Here is a 16,765-nt window from a genome sequence, read left to right on the forward strand (position 1 = left end):
GTGGTATTACACACCATGTTATTCCATGTTTGTGTCAACTCTGCTTCTTACTCAACAAATTAGAAGAAATTACATCAAAGACCAACATATGCCATTTGATCATAACCCACAAAGGGTTCAGTTTTGTCAAGGCTTAAATCAAGGCTGAGGAGCAGATGTTCTGAAGCTCTGGGAGCATGGTGTGTATAGAGCCTGCCTTCTGATTCAGTCAAAATTAATTAGACCTTTCAAAAAACCCCTTTCTACTCCTGTGGATACACTACTGAAACATTTGTCTTCTTCTTTCCCTGACAGAGTAACAAAGTCATGGCAAGCTAACATTCCTCAAGGTTCTTCAACCGGCTGTGCCACTCTGGCTTGGAACAAAAAAAATAATTAAAATTTTACTGGCAGGAGTTCCAGCAACCTTGGCAGAGAGACCAGTGTGTAAGAAAAGTCAGCCAGTGTGTTTGTAATTGTAATATTAAAGATATACCAGAGCTTTAAAAGGAAAGGTAATCTGTGCTTTGAAAAGCAGAAATGCTCCTCTTGAATCACTAGGAAGATGCTACCCAGAAAACTATTACTTCCCCATCTACTACTGAGTCTTCATAGCAATATTCAGCTGCTGCCAGCAATCCCAGCTTAAGGGACTTCCCTCGTTCCTGTGAAGGAAGAAATCTTTTCCAGGATTTCTGAGGTCCGTGTGAGGAGCTACTGTTCCTCAACACCTTCCTCCTGGAGAGGTGTGAGGAAATCACTACAAAGTAAGTAGGATTGTTTCCTTCCCTTTTTACCCTGTTGCATAGAAGAACTGTGAACAAAGCCACGTGATTTCCTTTTACACTTCCTTTTTTTCAGCTCCCTAAACTTAAGAGCAAATATATATAATGAAACCTTGATTAGTTCAGTGCTACTTGGACTGATGCACACAAAACTGAAAAGATCTTCCAATAAATAATTCAATTAGGTGTAGGGAAACAAGTATAATTTCTTCTGTGAGCTACACTGTGTCAGGAGTCACGGCTCTTCCTCAGTGCTTGAGTGTCCACAATTAGTATGGCCCTACAGTGAGGACTATTACTTTGCATTAAAAATTCCATCATTTGGGAATTAAAACTGCAGATTATTTTGTGAAGCAAAGCTGAGATAAATCTTATTATATAGAACAAATCTTTATAAGTATTGACAAATGTAATAAAATTTCAAACATGAAAGCAAAAGAGAAATTTTAACATTTCAATTCCATCATTGTAAAGGAAACTCTTTCATGCTTAAAATTCAAACTCAGTGTGTCAAGTAATTTCACTGTTACAGACTTGAATTACCTGCACTGGCCTGAGGGCATTATTCACTCTCTGAGAAAAATTGTACTTTAATATTGCTACAATTTTCCCAAGTAATTTTTATGCAGAAGCTGGGATGAATTTGAAACATCCATTTCAAGATTAAAGTGACAACACTTGGTTACCGCAGAGAACCATGTAATTGAGAATTGGTCTTAGGAATACACCCAAAATTAAATATGGGAATAAGAAAATAATATTTTAAAAATTAATCAATGTTTTGGGGTTTTTGTTTAACTTCTGGGATGCAAATATTAAGTAGGGTTATAAAATACAAATAAACCCTTACTTCAAAAATGTTTAGATGCATACACTATATCGAATGCTTATGCTATACGGAAAGACCATGAAATGTCCTAGTCAATTTAATAATTTCTATCATATGCAGGAGGGAGGATAATCTTTTCACATAGTTTCAATGGATTTCTTTTTTGGATTATCAGATTTTTTATGGGTTATCTGCTGCCTGATCATTTGTTACTTCACATGAAACTGGAGACTGGACCCGGAGCATGCTCTGAATGCGCTTAACTCCACAACCTGATAGGAACTAGCAAGGGCAAGAATTTAAAGTGCAAATAAATATCCTTACCCAAAACAGTTTATCAAAACCCTTTTAGCAGCATGCTTTCCAGATGAAACCCCAGAAGAATCTGTTATTTTGTAGCTTTGAAGGAATATGAAGATAGAAAATCTGAGGCTTTTATATGATGTATTTCAACAGTAAATAGAGTAATGGGGAATACCCAATGTTTCTATTATTTAAATAAAGTTCTTTGTGGAAAACTAGAGGAAAAACTTTATTATGTTAAAAAGCAGTAGTATTTATTGAAGAAAGCAATCAAACAGATTATTTTCTTGAAGATTCCCCAGACTTTCTCTCCTATTACTTGCATTAAAGTGGGATCACTTCTTTTCAAAATCAACCGTAAAGCTGGTGCCTCAGCTCATTAATTTCAATTTGTCTTAGAATAATAAAATTGTTTAAGTCAGAAAAGACCTTCAAGATCATCATGTTCTACTATTAACCCAGCATTGCCAAGTCCACCACTAAGCCATGTCCCTCAAATCACATCTACACATCTTAAATGCCTTTAGGAATGGTGACTCAACCACTTCCCTGGACTTTTACTCTCTTTGAATCTCATTGCCACGTTTTTGGGGTTTTTTTTAAAAAAAAAAAAGAAAAAAAAGAGTGCCTCCTTCCACAACTACTACCCTGTAGTAGTGAGGGTGAAAAGATCCAGCAATGATGGCTGGTCTTCTAGAGACATGGTGAGAAATCAACCAGTAAAACTCAGTAACTGGGGAAATATACCACATAACCAAGGCATAGAGTGCTCTTCCTCACTGCAGCAGGATGAATTTAAAGCTACAAGAAGTAATTATGAAGTAAATAGGCATCGCAATTCACTGCCTGGATAGTGGTGAATGACTTTCTTGTTTTCTATTGCTTTGCTTGCATGAATGCCTTTTGCTTTACCTATCAACTGTCTTTTCTTCAACCCACAAATTCTCTCAATTTTACCCTTCTGAGTCTCTCTCCCATCCCACCACACCAAAGTGACTGAGCAGTTTGTGGGGCTTGGTTGCCAACTGGAGTTAAACCATGACATAACCAAACTATTACACACAGGATGAAAAAGATATTACAGGGTCAAAATTTACAGTTATGACAACGTATCATAGCATTAGCTAAAATTAAGTGCATTTTCTACTTTAGCTAAATTATTTCAAAGTTTTGACTTTTCCCCTAAGTTTTTACTTACCTGACTGAAGATTCATCACTGTCCTTCCTCCTCTGCTACTGAAATGCAGCCCTGATGACTCTATCACTAAGTGGCTGAGTTGGTCTGAAGTTATCTCCTAGGATTCCATCAGAGCCCTCTAAAAGTTCAGCACCTTTAACATGAGTCCTCAGTCTTCGAAATTCCTCTATCTGAAAGACAGAAAAACAGAAATGAAGAAGCTGGGACACATTCTTCACCATGGGACTAATGATAAAAACCAGCCTTGTCCCGCCAATTCCACAGCTTTGAAATCTGGAGTGTTCAGGTGCCATATAGTAAGGTCAGTAATTAATAACATTAATAATATTTTAAAATAGTTATCAGCACTGTCAGAACACTTGAGATACAGAGAAAAACAAGAACTCTTATGCACATGGTTTAACAAACTTAACCTCTGCCTATTCACAACTTCTTTTAGGATCTACAACCATCTTGGCCATTGCAGATTATATTCTATGAATCAGCCTGACTGCTGTGTGCTTAGAGTAGTAATTCTGGTCTTCTTCAAAGAAGGGGATTTCAGGAATAACTTGCTTGACTACAAATTGTTTGAAAATTCTCCTAGTGATTTATTTACTGCCTGAAACTGTTGTTATCTTCTAAATCAGAAGAGTACTGAACAGATTCCTAGTTTTAGAGGATGTCTGTTGACATTTTATATGGAAAAATACAGTTTATGTGATCAAAACAAAATACTGCTTCAAAAGATCTGTACATGTTGACAGTCAGAAAGTCAAATACAGTAAAAAATAAATAGAAAGTATTTCAGTTGAGCCAAAACAAATTTGTTTCTTGCTTATAGACTCTTTTTAGATTTTTCTAAATCTAAATCTGCTGTAGGGAAGAATATGAGCAGCTTCCATCTCCATCCCTGGTATTAGCATCAAGTGCTGTGTGATAAAACACTTCTTACTGTTCACCAATGCTGAGTGGTGTCTGTTACTTTAAATAGTTACAACTACTAGAAAAAAATATGTTTCCTTGATTTATTCACAAGCTCTCTTAGCTGGATACAGCAAATATACTTAATGGATGACTCCCCAAAAGCCTCAGCCTTTTGTAATTTTACTGACCCTGTGATGCTTCACTATGCAGTCCATCTCTAACTTGAAACTGAAGATACAAAGAAAGTAAAATGGAGCCTACACAATCATTTTAACATCATAAACATTACAGAGATAATTTCTCCATGAAAAACACCCTAGGAAATATTACAGAGAAAATGTAAGCATGATTCCAGAATTAAATTAAATGAGGTACTAAACAGCAGGTAATGGCAGTTTTATTCTTATCCTGCCTCCTTCCAGAGAATACTTTCTTACTGCAACCTGGAACACAACTGCCCTCATTGCTGTTTTCCACTCTATAGCAGTACTGATACAGACTTATTTACTTGATTTAGAGGCTAGCTTAGCTCTTCTCTGCTTCATTTTCCTCAAAAAAACAGTGTGCTTGGAAATCAACTCAGCTTCTGGCAACTGAGATATAAGGCAAGAGCTTAGACTGCAAAAATGAAAAAAGCTCCTTGAAGGTGCTTTTAGAGACAGAATCCTGTTATGGAAGATTTTTGTTGTTGTTGTTGTTTACTTAAAGCAAACTGAAAACAAACCCACTACCAGCTTGGAATTGAAAAAGTCTTCAGAACTCAAGAGCTGGTAAATCACTGAAGTCGTTTTGTAAAAGCATCCTCTTTCACCATCTGAATCAACTCTGGCAAGTCTGAGATAATTGCAGTTTAGGAAGGAGCACTTTACAAAAACGTGGCTTTTGTTTGATCTTGTGAGAATGAGATACTTCAAACAAACACAGATGAAGGAGAGGAAAGAGCAGACTCTCTGCAAAGCTGGCATTTGTGAGCTGTCTCCTACAGTAACTACAAATGCTCCGTCCCAGTTCCCACAGTGAAGTCTTTCTCCAGGAGGTACTCCTCACAAAGCAGCTTCCAGTTTCTTCAGTCAGGAGAGTAGAACTGACCTGATCTCTGTGCCTGCTCTTTAGTCTTTAGGAAAGTCAAGAATTGTAGCTCTGCTCCAAGGGGGAATTTCTTCTGAGATCAACAGCCTCCTTGTTTAGCTGTTCCTTCCATGGTTCAGACTGCCAGGACAGAGACCCTCTGCACACATGGTGGTTTGCTCTACTCGTGAGAAGTACTTCTCCCTGGGACCCTACTGTGCCAAAACTACTTTCCTTATTACATTTCCATGTGGCAAAGTAGTTTGTGTGCCCTGATCATCCTGTTTCACCACTTATCATCTCCTCCCAACCCTTCATAAGCCAACGCTATGGAGTACACCCTGCAGGACTGCCAATGAAACAGATTTTTAGAGGCATATGGCTAAGCACCCTTGGATATCCACACACATTTACCAGGAATAGCCACTTTAAAAAGTTCTTCTCCTGCCCAGAAGACACTAAGGATGACCTATGCCTGTTCACACTGAAATTTGGTAGTAACTTCTAACCAGTGTAGAGGCAAATCCACAATGTGAACAGTTGCATTTCGACTGAGTAAAACAGTTCGTGTTCATGTTGTGTAGAATTTTTTTTTACCATTCATTGTGTTCAGATCCTGAATACCATGTTCTTCTGTTTCACTTACATATTTGCTGAAGAATAAAGCACACAAAACTAAGAATTTGCATGTTTTCTATAAACATTTCCTTCATATGAGGCATAGAACTATTATCCTTCTGTTTGACAATTTCACATGTCTCCATGACACCTTCCAAGAACACAGACCTACTTCCCAGCACCCACAATACCATGAAGCTCTGAGTGCTTTATCTTACAGTTTACATAAATTTTGCACAATTTCCACTACAGCTCCATATGCTAGTTACTATTTCTGTCCTTTGGCAGTTTTTGATTCTGAATGAGGTAGACAAAAGGTCTAGAGACCATGCCATTCAATAAAAGACCAGTTAACTCTGACAATGAATACAGCAGAATGACAGCTCCTTCTGCATCATTGTTTAAAATCCCTACTCTGAGTGCCTTAGACAGTGCACTCATTCTGGGCTTCAGTGAACCACAAAGCAGATTATTCACAAATGTCCCATTTTTTTAAAATATAGCGGAGAGAAGCACAACCAAGTCTTTTTCAATTATTTCCTGCTTTTTACTGGCCTAATAAGAGTTTTCCCCCACTGGATTTCAGCAGTGTATATGCTTGTGTGGGGTTTCTCACAAAAAGAATCAACACGGTTCTTTCTGGGCAGTGCATTTCAAGGTAAGTCAAGTGAGGATGACAAAAATCACGATAGGAGGACAGGAATATGCACAGAATGACCCACGAAGGACTTTTTTCATGCAAGTCTCATGACAAAGAAAACTACTTCCAGTAAGGAAACAGCATTTCTCAGGATTCCAGGAAAACACATCCTGATGCTGCAGTCCTGAATTACTCTTTTGCTATTCGTATAAACAGCACACTCAGATCTCCTTTCACTTAACATTGACTTAATTCAGTAGCACACAACTCATCAGCTGAACTTTACCATCTTAAAATGTCTTCAGGAAAAAAAAAAAGGTTCTCTACTTTGTAATGGTCAGCATATTGTGACTGTCAGAACAGTAATTTCATTACTTCAAAGTAACAAAATGTATAAAATATTTTATGAGTGTGACCATGAAATAGAATGGCAGTTTTATTCATTTTTTTGCCCTTATGACCCGCACTTCATTAAGCTGATCAATATTGCTGTGTTAATTGCAGAAAATTAGCAATTTTGTCTCAATATATGAACTAGTTTGATCAGAGGAAAGAATTAAAACCTATTTCATATTATATTATGGGTTTTTTTCATATTATATTATGGTTTTTTATTCTTTATTTGCTTAATATTGACACTCAGAACTTGATTATTGCATGGTCTGAAAAATTAAAGTAGCCTTGAATTTGTCTCTCACTGGCTATAACCACAGATGTTACTTGTATTTTTATAAAGCACTTGGCATTTCATTAGCATCCCAAAGAAGAAGGTTCTACAAGGTAATGACTCATGTAAAAATAATGTATTTAAACCCATTAGAAATGCATTTGCACTGAAATCTATGATTTAATACTACAAGCTGGCTCAAAAAAATTAAATGCCTCTACCAGCCTTCCATGGAAGATTCAAAATGGTATATCCTATACTACATCCTCTTATTTTCCATAGACAAAAGCCCTTGCATTTCTAATCTCGCCTGGGCAACCTGCTCTAGATGAACCCACTTTAGCAGGGCATTTGGAATAGATGATCTCCAGAGGTCCCTTCCAACCCAAATCATTCTGCGGTTCTGTGATTAAATGAAATCTCTCATAGGCACTCATGCCCACATGCACAAAATAGGCAAGGTATATCACTGCAGCCAAAATGCTAATTACAATTTAAAATCTTGGAATTTTAGGCTATAGCAAAATATTCTAGAACCAGCAAAATCTTATTTTGGACATCATGGAGAGCTCACAATACCTTTCAATTTACGAATCCCAGAATCATCTCCTCTCGCTTATCCCATATTTATCCTTCATATATATTAATTTTATTGACGTACTTATTTTTTATTGACATCTGAAAGAAATATCTGATGAAATATTTTTTTAACCCACCTTGGCAAAAGCCTTTCAAGTTCTTAATAATTATCTTTCCTGCACAACCTTAACTTTAATGCTGCAATCATAAATATCACTGAGGAATTTTTTTCTAGTTGATACTTATCTATGACAAGCATAGGGGATCATCCTGGCATAAGTCTGCTCCAATCCATCACTCGACTTCAGTGCCACTTCTCACCCACATACAGTGCCAGTGGGAGGGAAAAGCTGCTCCATGACTTGTATGCCCTTCATCACTGCAATGGTTTTGGATTGGGTTTACACCTATCAAAGGAATGCAGCAACACAAACCAGCTACCCCTCACCTAACAAAGGCCATGGTTGTGAATATCAGTCTTTGCCCCTCCACTATGGGTCTTTTCTCCAGGCACAATATTCCTTTCAGGAGTCTTACCTCTTCACACAACATTCCAACATCCTGCCTTCTAGTGGCAAATTAGTACATAGTAATACCAACTAAAGTTGCACTTCTCTTCTTAATTCCTCTTTTGTTCACCCTCTTGCTGTCTCCCACTACATGTGGATGGTATAAACGCTTAAGTCCCCTCTTTTATCAATATCATATCTGAACAATTAGCTGACAAGTTACTAAATACACTCTGTGTTTAAAAATTATTCTGAATCTCATAATGCTAACAGATTGCTGTTTACTCAATAGTAAGTAATGCATTTACTGAGTAGTAAGCAGCCACAACTCTTACCTTTTCATAAACAAATAACAGATTCATGATGGGATGCATTTAAGTTGCAGCTACCAGACAAAGAATTTATTGGGAGGTATTGCTTTTATCCTATAATTAGAACTAGTTCAGTTTCCATAAAACAAGAAATGCTGCCAATTTTAAATTGTCAAAATATTGTGCTGGCATCACTAGCAAGGTTTTAAATTATTAAAGCTGAAATAATTTAAATCTGAATTTATCACCTTTTATGCTTTTCTCACATGGTTCAGAGCAGGCAATGAAAATGAATGCATTCAGCTTCAGGGATTCTAGGTAGTTTCACTTAAATTAAACACACATTCCTCCAGCTGGGATTCACAGACTGTGGGAGAATATTCATCAGGAGTTTTCTTTGTTTTTACTGGGATTATTTGTAGACAGATTTGAAAAGTTTTACATAGAAAGGCTCACAACTGTTAGATTTAATTTAAGAAAAAAAAACCAAACATTTGAAAATACATATGTGTGGAATCAAATTTAAATGGGTAGTTTCCATTTGACATTTATTATGAGACGGAATTAAAAAAAGGGCCAGGTAAATTAAATGTAGTTCAATGCAATCTAGACAGTCTGTACTACATTAAGGTTTTTCATTCTCCAGGACGTAGTGCCTCCCTGTGCTTTTTTGTTACCTTAACATTAAAAAGCAGTGATATTTGAAAGCTTACAATTACAAAGAATTGAAATTCTTTTGCCCATTGAGTTCCCTCTTTTTTCTTCATTCACTTAAATATAAGAATTATTTTAAATGCAGATGATAAATGATAACAAGGTTTTTCATCTCTGACCTTTGCGTTGCTTTCAGTGACTCAAAAGGTTTAACCTTTACTTGAAAAGCCATGTACTGATCTAATGGGATCTTTAAGGAGAACAGACATAACATTCTGATATATACTTTTGCACGCTATAACCTTTAGCTCATAACCATATTCCAAGGTCACTTTAAGCACAGCTGTTACCTGCACTTGGGACACAGTCAAAGGATAGCGAAATAATATCCAGGTGACACCTTCACTGCAGGGGGGAATGGTTAGAGAGCCCTCATACACCCAGTAGTCACGCAGAAGAGGGTCTGAAATCAAAAGAAATGTGGAATTTTAATGACATTAAGGAAGTTGATGGTGTCTTTCAGTTATGACAGCTGTGGGCTCACTCGCATGATGAAGTTAGTAAGCAGAAGCTAAGGTGTGAATTTATAACCTGCCAAGCACTGCCCACTGCTTCTATACATGAATGTATTTGAGCTTGTGGTCATTATATTACAGTCAGTTACCCTGCAGATGAGCATTTTAGATGCCACTTTGTAGATGTGAAAAATAACAAGCACACAGCTCTTTAACACGGCAAGTAAGAAATGTTATTGGAATAAAAGAATTCCTGTTAATGTCAAAAGCTAAAAGAGACATTGAATTTTGAAGGCGGAGGGTCTGCAGTGATTGAATTTTAACTTGCTTCTACATTAAGGCTATGTCTCAAGAATGAATTTTATGTCATTTTTTAGAAAAAAAAAATCAATTAAAACTCAGCTGAAGAAAAACTTTTCCCTTTGCAGTTCTGGTGACATATTTTTTGACATTAACTGGTGCTTCCTACCTTTGGAAAAGTGAGTTGAATTTCAGAGGGGGAAAAACATCAAGGTTTCCATTATAATTATATATTTTTTTAAGTTCATGTATTTATTAATAGGTTTATAAATAGTTAGAATAAACAATTGTCACTGAAGAAAATGTATTTTGTCCATGCAGTTTTAACTCCACATACAACACAGATTTTAATTATTATTTTAATTATTTTAATTTTAATTTCTCATAGATTCCAATCACACTGCACTTCATAAGTGAGACAACACAGTGCTTTCCTTTGCAGCTGTAGGCCATACAGCCTAAAAAGTACAGAGAGGAAACTGCCTGACTGTAAAAGAGGGGACAAGAAACAAATCTAGTGTGAAACTGGAGACAAAGGGTGGTTAATCATGGCATGGTGAGCCAGGGGAAAGGTTGTGATTAGCTTGACAAGGACAGAATGGGAGACTGGAAACAAATAAACCTGCTTGGCTGAACTAACCTGTTACTGTCATTTCACTACTAGCTCAGAGGAATATCAGTAGAATTAAATCTTGCTAATGAAGCCTTTGATTGTCAGTAAATGGATTTTGTTTTGTTGGTGTAATTTTCTTTCTCAGCTAGGAAATTATGTAGCAAATCCATTGACAGGAAGTTGCATAATCAAACACTCAATATTTAAGAACTGCAAGAATTAATTCAGCCCATCCTGTGCATTGTGATACAGTGTTGTTACATTAATAGGTCTTTTCTGAAGAACCTTTCAGCGTTTACTTGCAAAGACAGATGACTCTGTTTTGAAGAGTACATAATATTATTTAGAATTCTCAGTACAATATGAGGCATTTAGTCTTCTTTTTCCCATGCTATTGAAATCCTGCTTGTTAGAATATTTTTTCATTTTTCACATTTCTAATACACTCACTTCTCCAGTGCCTGAGGGCTTAAGTGAATTAATTTATCCTCCCATACCGTTGAGTGGTGAGGAAGGATAGATTATCCCCTCACTTTAAAGCTGGGGAACTGAGGCAGAGAAGATGAGGCCAAATGCATCTATTCATTTGAGGTGTTCAATATGACATGCTTAGAACCTGATTTCTCAGAGTATTTAACTTTCTGTGGCACATAATACAGTCAGAGCACTGCTCCCATTGACTTCTCTTGGTGGTGTAAGCACTCAGCACTTCTGCAAATCAGACCCCATGATCTCAAGTCGGGCACCTAGAAAATGAGGAGCACGTAGTTAGAGATTAGTTGTGAAGAATTTTATGTGACTTGATCAGCATCAAACAGGAATGTGAGGCAGGGGTCCTGTAAAAAATAACTTATGGTCATGAAATCAGGTGATGTTTCATAATGGATATGTATGAAAGGCACAGGCTCCCTTAATTCCTGCAATTCCTAATTGCTGAGCACTTGACTTTGCAACCCAGACAATATTATTTTGATATAATTAATGTCTCTTAATGTAGACCTGGGCTACTTTGAAAAATTAAAGATCTTGCCACTAGGACAGAGTTTAGCTTGTTCTTTTTAGAATTTTTTTTTTTTTTAAAAAAGTCACATTTCTTACTGCTACTCTTTAACTTTCAAACGTAAATTTGAATTTGCCTCCTTTCGTCATTTCTCCTTTTATGCTATACAACTGTCATTGCATAATGGCACTGCCTTTTGATTCTGCCAAACAAACTACCTTGTTAAGTGGGTAGCCTTACACTCCCTAGTTTATCCCAAGTAGAGAAAGAATTACACACAGCTGTCTCTCTAGAGGGGCTGGTAAATCCTCAACAAAGCTGGCCACGGTGTTGTCAGCAGCGCACAGACTACGGTAACACATCCCACTCACATGACAAAGGTGCAGATTTACAGTAAATTCCAGTGGGACTTCACCACTATCCCTGTTAGGATGTGCATTACCAAAATGCATTACCACCTTATGGGACACACTCAGGCTTGCAGTTTAGGCTAGGCTTTAGATTAAGATTGTCTCAGCCTCTGCCATCAGCTACTAATCCACACATGCGAAAGTAAGCAAAGGCACCTACCTGGCAATAAAGAGTTGGGATTAAAACAGGGTATTGTTTTGGACTTTCCCTGAAAAAATGAATACAAATCAATCTCATCACTAGCTTCTAATTAAAATGCTGATGAATGCCGAGATAAAACACATTCTGTGCTCTTATAACATTAAGCCTTGAATTCCTGTGGAAAGCAACCTCATTGATAGCCCCCATTTCATCATCACTGCATTTGTCCTTGCAGGTACACAAACAAATATTGTTATTCTATTTTTTATTTCATTTTCAAGCTTATCCCAGCAATTTGTCTACCTTCTGCCTTTAGCACTGGGACTTCTTTCAGGTCCCAGCCTTGAAATACTCTATATGAAATTCAGGAGTTTCATACAAAAAAAGTTAAAAAAAACAAGGGCTAAAATGAGCCTTACTTAACTGACTTTTAATAAAGTAATGTTGGTTCCACATATTTAAGACATGAAAATGTTAAGTATGCCAAAGTGTGTTTGATTCTGACCCTTTGAAAGTCACCATTATAACGCAGTCACACAATGGTGAGGCCTTTCTTGACCTTCCTCTGCTTGGCTGTTGTCTCAGTAATGTAATTAGAGATCCATACACTATTGTTTTCTCTGACATTTTTATAAATAAAGAGTTTATAATATTTAACATTATGACTGAAGTTTACCATATATTATTTGGCTAAAAGATTTAGATTCCTTTCTAATTTTTCTGCACTTCAGCATCTGCTGAAGTGAATGGTAATCTCTTCAGATCAATAAAAAAATGTGCCATCAATACACCTCAAAATCCTTTTAAAATCAAAGGTATGCATGATTATTTCTATGTTACAGATTATGAAGCAAAGAGATGGAAATAATTTGCTCAAGGTCATTTAAGATAGCGTCAACATTCTGGAGAGCACACAAATCTCCTCTGTCCTGCTAGAATTACTATCTGTCCTTCAAGATCCCCACACATAATCCACTTGACTAGTTGGTATTGTGTTTTTGCTAATTTCCCTGCAAGTTAATATGGGTGCTGAGTTCATCTATTCTTCTCTAAAAATTAAAGCCAGGTAAGTTTGGAGATATGGCTGTGGGTATTCACAAAGCACATTGCAGTGCTTGCACTCACACTGGCTCCATGAAAATTACTGAAAAGGCAGGACTTGCAAGCAGTTGTTGGTATAGATCAAACTTTCTGGCCACCAGAAAAAGAAAGAAATACAAAAAATATATATTAGCTGAATAATATTATCTGAATAAAATGCTGAGGTTTTCGTGTTGGCCACCAAATTATGGCCTTTACATGTGGTTTTTACTACAGAAATATCTGAAATCTTTCTCTTGGCTCCATACAGACCCTTTGCTCACTATGTCTCTGGTCATTAAAGGAAGCATTGCTTCAAAAATGACTTACCTTGTACTGGATGTCCTGAAGAATTTCAGTTACAGCCTTTAGGCCCACGTGCTCTTTTCCTATCTGAAATACAGCAAGCAAAGATGAGTTTCAGTATCTTGGTATTTCAGAAACTGTGAGGCAAAACACAGGTCAAGCAGAACAGTAAGTACTATAGCTGCTTTCAGTTTAGCTACACAACCTTGTGTTAATCAAACACACTGAGATATGACAACTCCAAAAAATTAAATCATTATAAAACCACCAGCCAAAAGTAAACAGGGCTTAAATAACTTTAAAGCAGAGACAGAAACCCACAGAAAAAAAGAGTCATGATTAAGTCTGGTAGGTTTTGATTAACCCTGTTTTGCAGCACCTATCCTATGTGGAGTCAAAATCATGCAGTATTGTGGCATATAAATGCCAAGGATACAGTTTGCCCCTATGGTTTTTGTCAGAAAAGTACACAGAAAGGAACAGAGTGAGCAAGCATAACAGACACTTTTTTAATTGTTCCCATAGCATTGCAAATCTGGCCCAAGGTATCTCTGAAGCTCAGGGGAGTTTTTTCCTGGCTGCAGAGTGCAGAACAGCAGATTCCCTCTCCCCCAGCATCTCTGGGATTACGCCAGGGAAAGCCGGGCTCCCGGCAGGCTGCAGCACTGCCTCTGCTAATCGCCTGTAAGGCACAGAAGATGGGGCTCTAAAGAAACACTGAGATAAGAGATTCTAATTTTATATGGACGTTGCTCACTCTGCACACTAAACTCAGCTGCTTCTGACTCAAATCACCCATTCCAGGATCCCAGTTTTACCTTCAGAACAAAATCAGAAGAGGCAGAATGCCTCTTGATCCACTTGATCTCTTTGCCAACATGTACAAAAGAGAGGTGAAGAAATAAGCCAGTACGAGTGAGAATGGGAGAGCTATACTCTGAAAAATTTGTTTGCTTTTTCTTTTTCTTGGAATAGAATGACACAGTAGCCACTGGCAGGAAGCAACTGAATGGCAACAAAAGGTACTTTGTTATTTCTAGGAATTTAAGAGCATTTTCTTTTGTTTCAGAATGGAATTTCAATTCCAAACCTTCAAAGTGAATAAAGGATATTGAAGTCACTTCAAAGATGCTGCTTTTAAATTAATAATCCCCAAGGGCTGTCACTTAAATCAGTGAAAATATTTTCACTGACCTTAAAATAATGTATTTTGAGAACTGTGGTACAAAATTGTTTTTCTGTGCCTTTACCAAGAAAAAATGATCACTAAATTTCCTCTCTCTGTTCCTTTAATAAACAGCTTAAAAAATTATTTTTCCTTGGTCAATTGTAATTATATGATTCCTTTCCTGGCTAATGAAAAAGCCTTTTTGGAATGCTTAAGAACACCGAAGTGGGTGAGAGACCAGAAATGGAAAACGTATCATTGAAGTTTCATATTTATTTAAGAACTTTTATATATAACTTTCTAACTGACTTGAAGGTTACCTCTGCTGGAATAAGGTGACTTACATAAGCAATTATCACACAGCCCTCTAGGACACAAAGCTGAAGACTTCCTAACTTCCATTTTTAGAAGTTCTATCTGAGTGCTGAGGCAGTAACCAATGTACCTTTAAATTCAGAGGTAAAGCTCAAAGGCACTCATAAACTCGTTATGAAATACAAAAAATTAATAATATCACTGTGAAAGAAAACCCATTTGATCTAAGCATGAACTCTAAACCTCTTCCTCCAAACCCATTTAAATGAAACAGTTTGCCATTTCTCATGAGGAAGATGAGAATCTGGTGTTTGAAGACTAAAACCGAAAATCTTTATAGGGTGCAGACCTTGAAAAACCTTCAACAGCAATTAGACTATAGTGCTAACTTCCCAGATTTCATTATGCCATGTCCCCAGGAAGCTTTAAGCCTTCCCATTGCAGACTTTTCTGGGGGTCTCTGCCAAGTCTTGTTAACACTCTCAGTCTCTGAAGGAATAATATTCCACCTGGCATTTGTCCTGTGTGAAGAAACACGCTTGTCCCTGTGTTCAGGAAAGCACAATTCCACTACCAGTTTTCAGCAGTGCCAATGGGTTAGTAGGTCTCTTTTTTAATCTTTCCTCCTCTCCTTTATTTCCTCCTCTGCCTATTTCTTCAACCCCCCAAACATCAGACCCAGCCAGGAATTAATAGAAATACATCACAGAGATAGTGAAGCACTTGTCCCTCCTGACAGCTCTCATGCTGCCCTCGGAGGAATGAAGACTGGATGTCTGCTTATAGCCAGTCACAGAAAGATGCTTAACTATGTATTATCCCTTCTTTAACTAACATATTTCCAATATCCTGTTTAAACAAGAACTGATTGCTTAGCACACATATAGAAGACATGACTGAAAAATATCTTTCAAATAGAATACCAGCAGTCATGCATTGTTTTCTTTTATGAAATCATTAAAAATTAAATAACACGGAAAGGACCTCATTATCCTCAGACAAATGACAGTGCATCGTAACAAGTGTAACACAGGAAACTTACCTGCACAAACAAAGCAATAATAGCTATGCCGTGCTTCTTCCCTACTGCCTCATCAATGCTGCTGTACAGTGTGGAGTTCCAGTGCATTAGATGAAGCTAGAACAAAGCAGTGCAAATAGAGCAATAGAGAAATATGTTTTGTAATTTAAAACACCAGCAATTAACATCAATTAACAAAGCCTCAGCATGTTGTGTGTGCGCATGCATGACATATGTGCATGCTCACGGCTCTGCATGCAGGGGTAAGTGGATTTACTGTTGTAAATATCAGGGATAACAAGAAAAAAAACAGATAAAGTTGCAGATAAAGTGATGTACAGCCAGTTAACAAAAATCTTCATCAAAAGTGTGAATGACTATAGTAATGATGATTTAACAACTCACTCAATCTCAATACTGAAAAAATGTCAGCTAATGAAATCCACCAACATTGCCTTTCAGCCAGCTAACTCTCTCCCAGGGTAGGAGAATTATTATGGACACAGGCTGTCCAAACACACGTCTGACTGACTGACTGTACTATCATAACACCACTTGTCTCACACACTACCTCCCAAGACAAATCATTCAAATGTCAGTAGTAAGAGTAGAAGTGATTTCAGGAAAGGTTAAACACAGAGAAAGTCAAGCAGAGAAAAGTGGCTTGAGGACCACCTTAGGGATAATGCTGAAAGAAAGGGATTGTAAAGAGCAAAGGAGCTGATGTGTGAATACATGGGAGGCAGAAGACACTGGATAGTAAACACAGAGTCTGCTGTGGTGAAGTGTCACAGCAGAATTTGAGAATTAGTGTTTGAGGAAAGTGCTGGAAGACAGACTAGCAGGAAG

At 37.2% G+C, this 16,765-nt stretch overlaps 1 protein-coding gene across 3 annotated transcripts in view; it reads right to left on the reverse strand.

Moving 5' to 3' along the window:
• Positions 1–16,765, reverse strand: part of CA8 (carbonic anhydrase 8) — a 47,006-nt gene that overhangs the window by 8,336 nt on the left and 21,905 nt on the right. The window contains exons 4-8 of one of the 3 annotated variants that reach the window (XM_015619201.2): positions 15,938–16,033; positions 13,437–13,499; positions 12,045–12,093; positions 9,397–9,509; positions 3,095–3,264 (exon numbers count right to left, since the gene is read on the reverse strand). In XM_015619201.2, the coding sequence (XP_015474687.1) occupies positions 3,130–3,264; positions 9,397–9,509; positions 12,045–12,093; positions 13,437–13,499; positions 15,938–16,033 (456 nt within the window). In that variant the 3' untranslated portion in view covers positions 3,095–3,129. The remainder of the gene's footprint in view (positions 1–3,094; positions 3,265–9,396; positions 9,510–12,044; positions 12,094–13,436; positions 13,500–15,937; positions 16,034–16,765) is intronic. The other 2 variants (XM_015619202.2, XM_015619203.2) reach the window with 2 other exon arrangements.

Source organism: Parus major, chromosome 2 (genome assembly GCF_001522545.3).
Source record: "Parus major isolate Abel chromosome 2, Parus_major1.1, whole genome shotgun sequence".
Lineage (NCBI taxonomy): Eukaryota > Metazoa > Chordata > Aves > Passeriformes > Paridae > Parus > Parus major.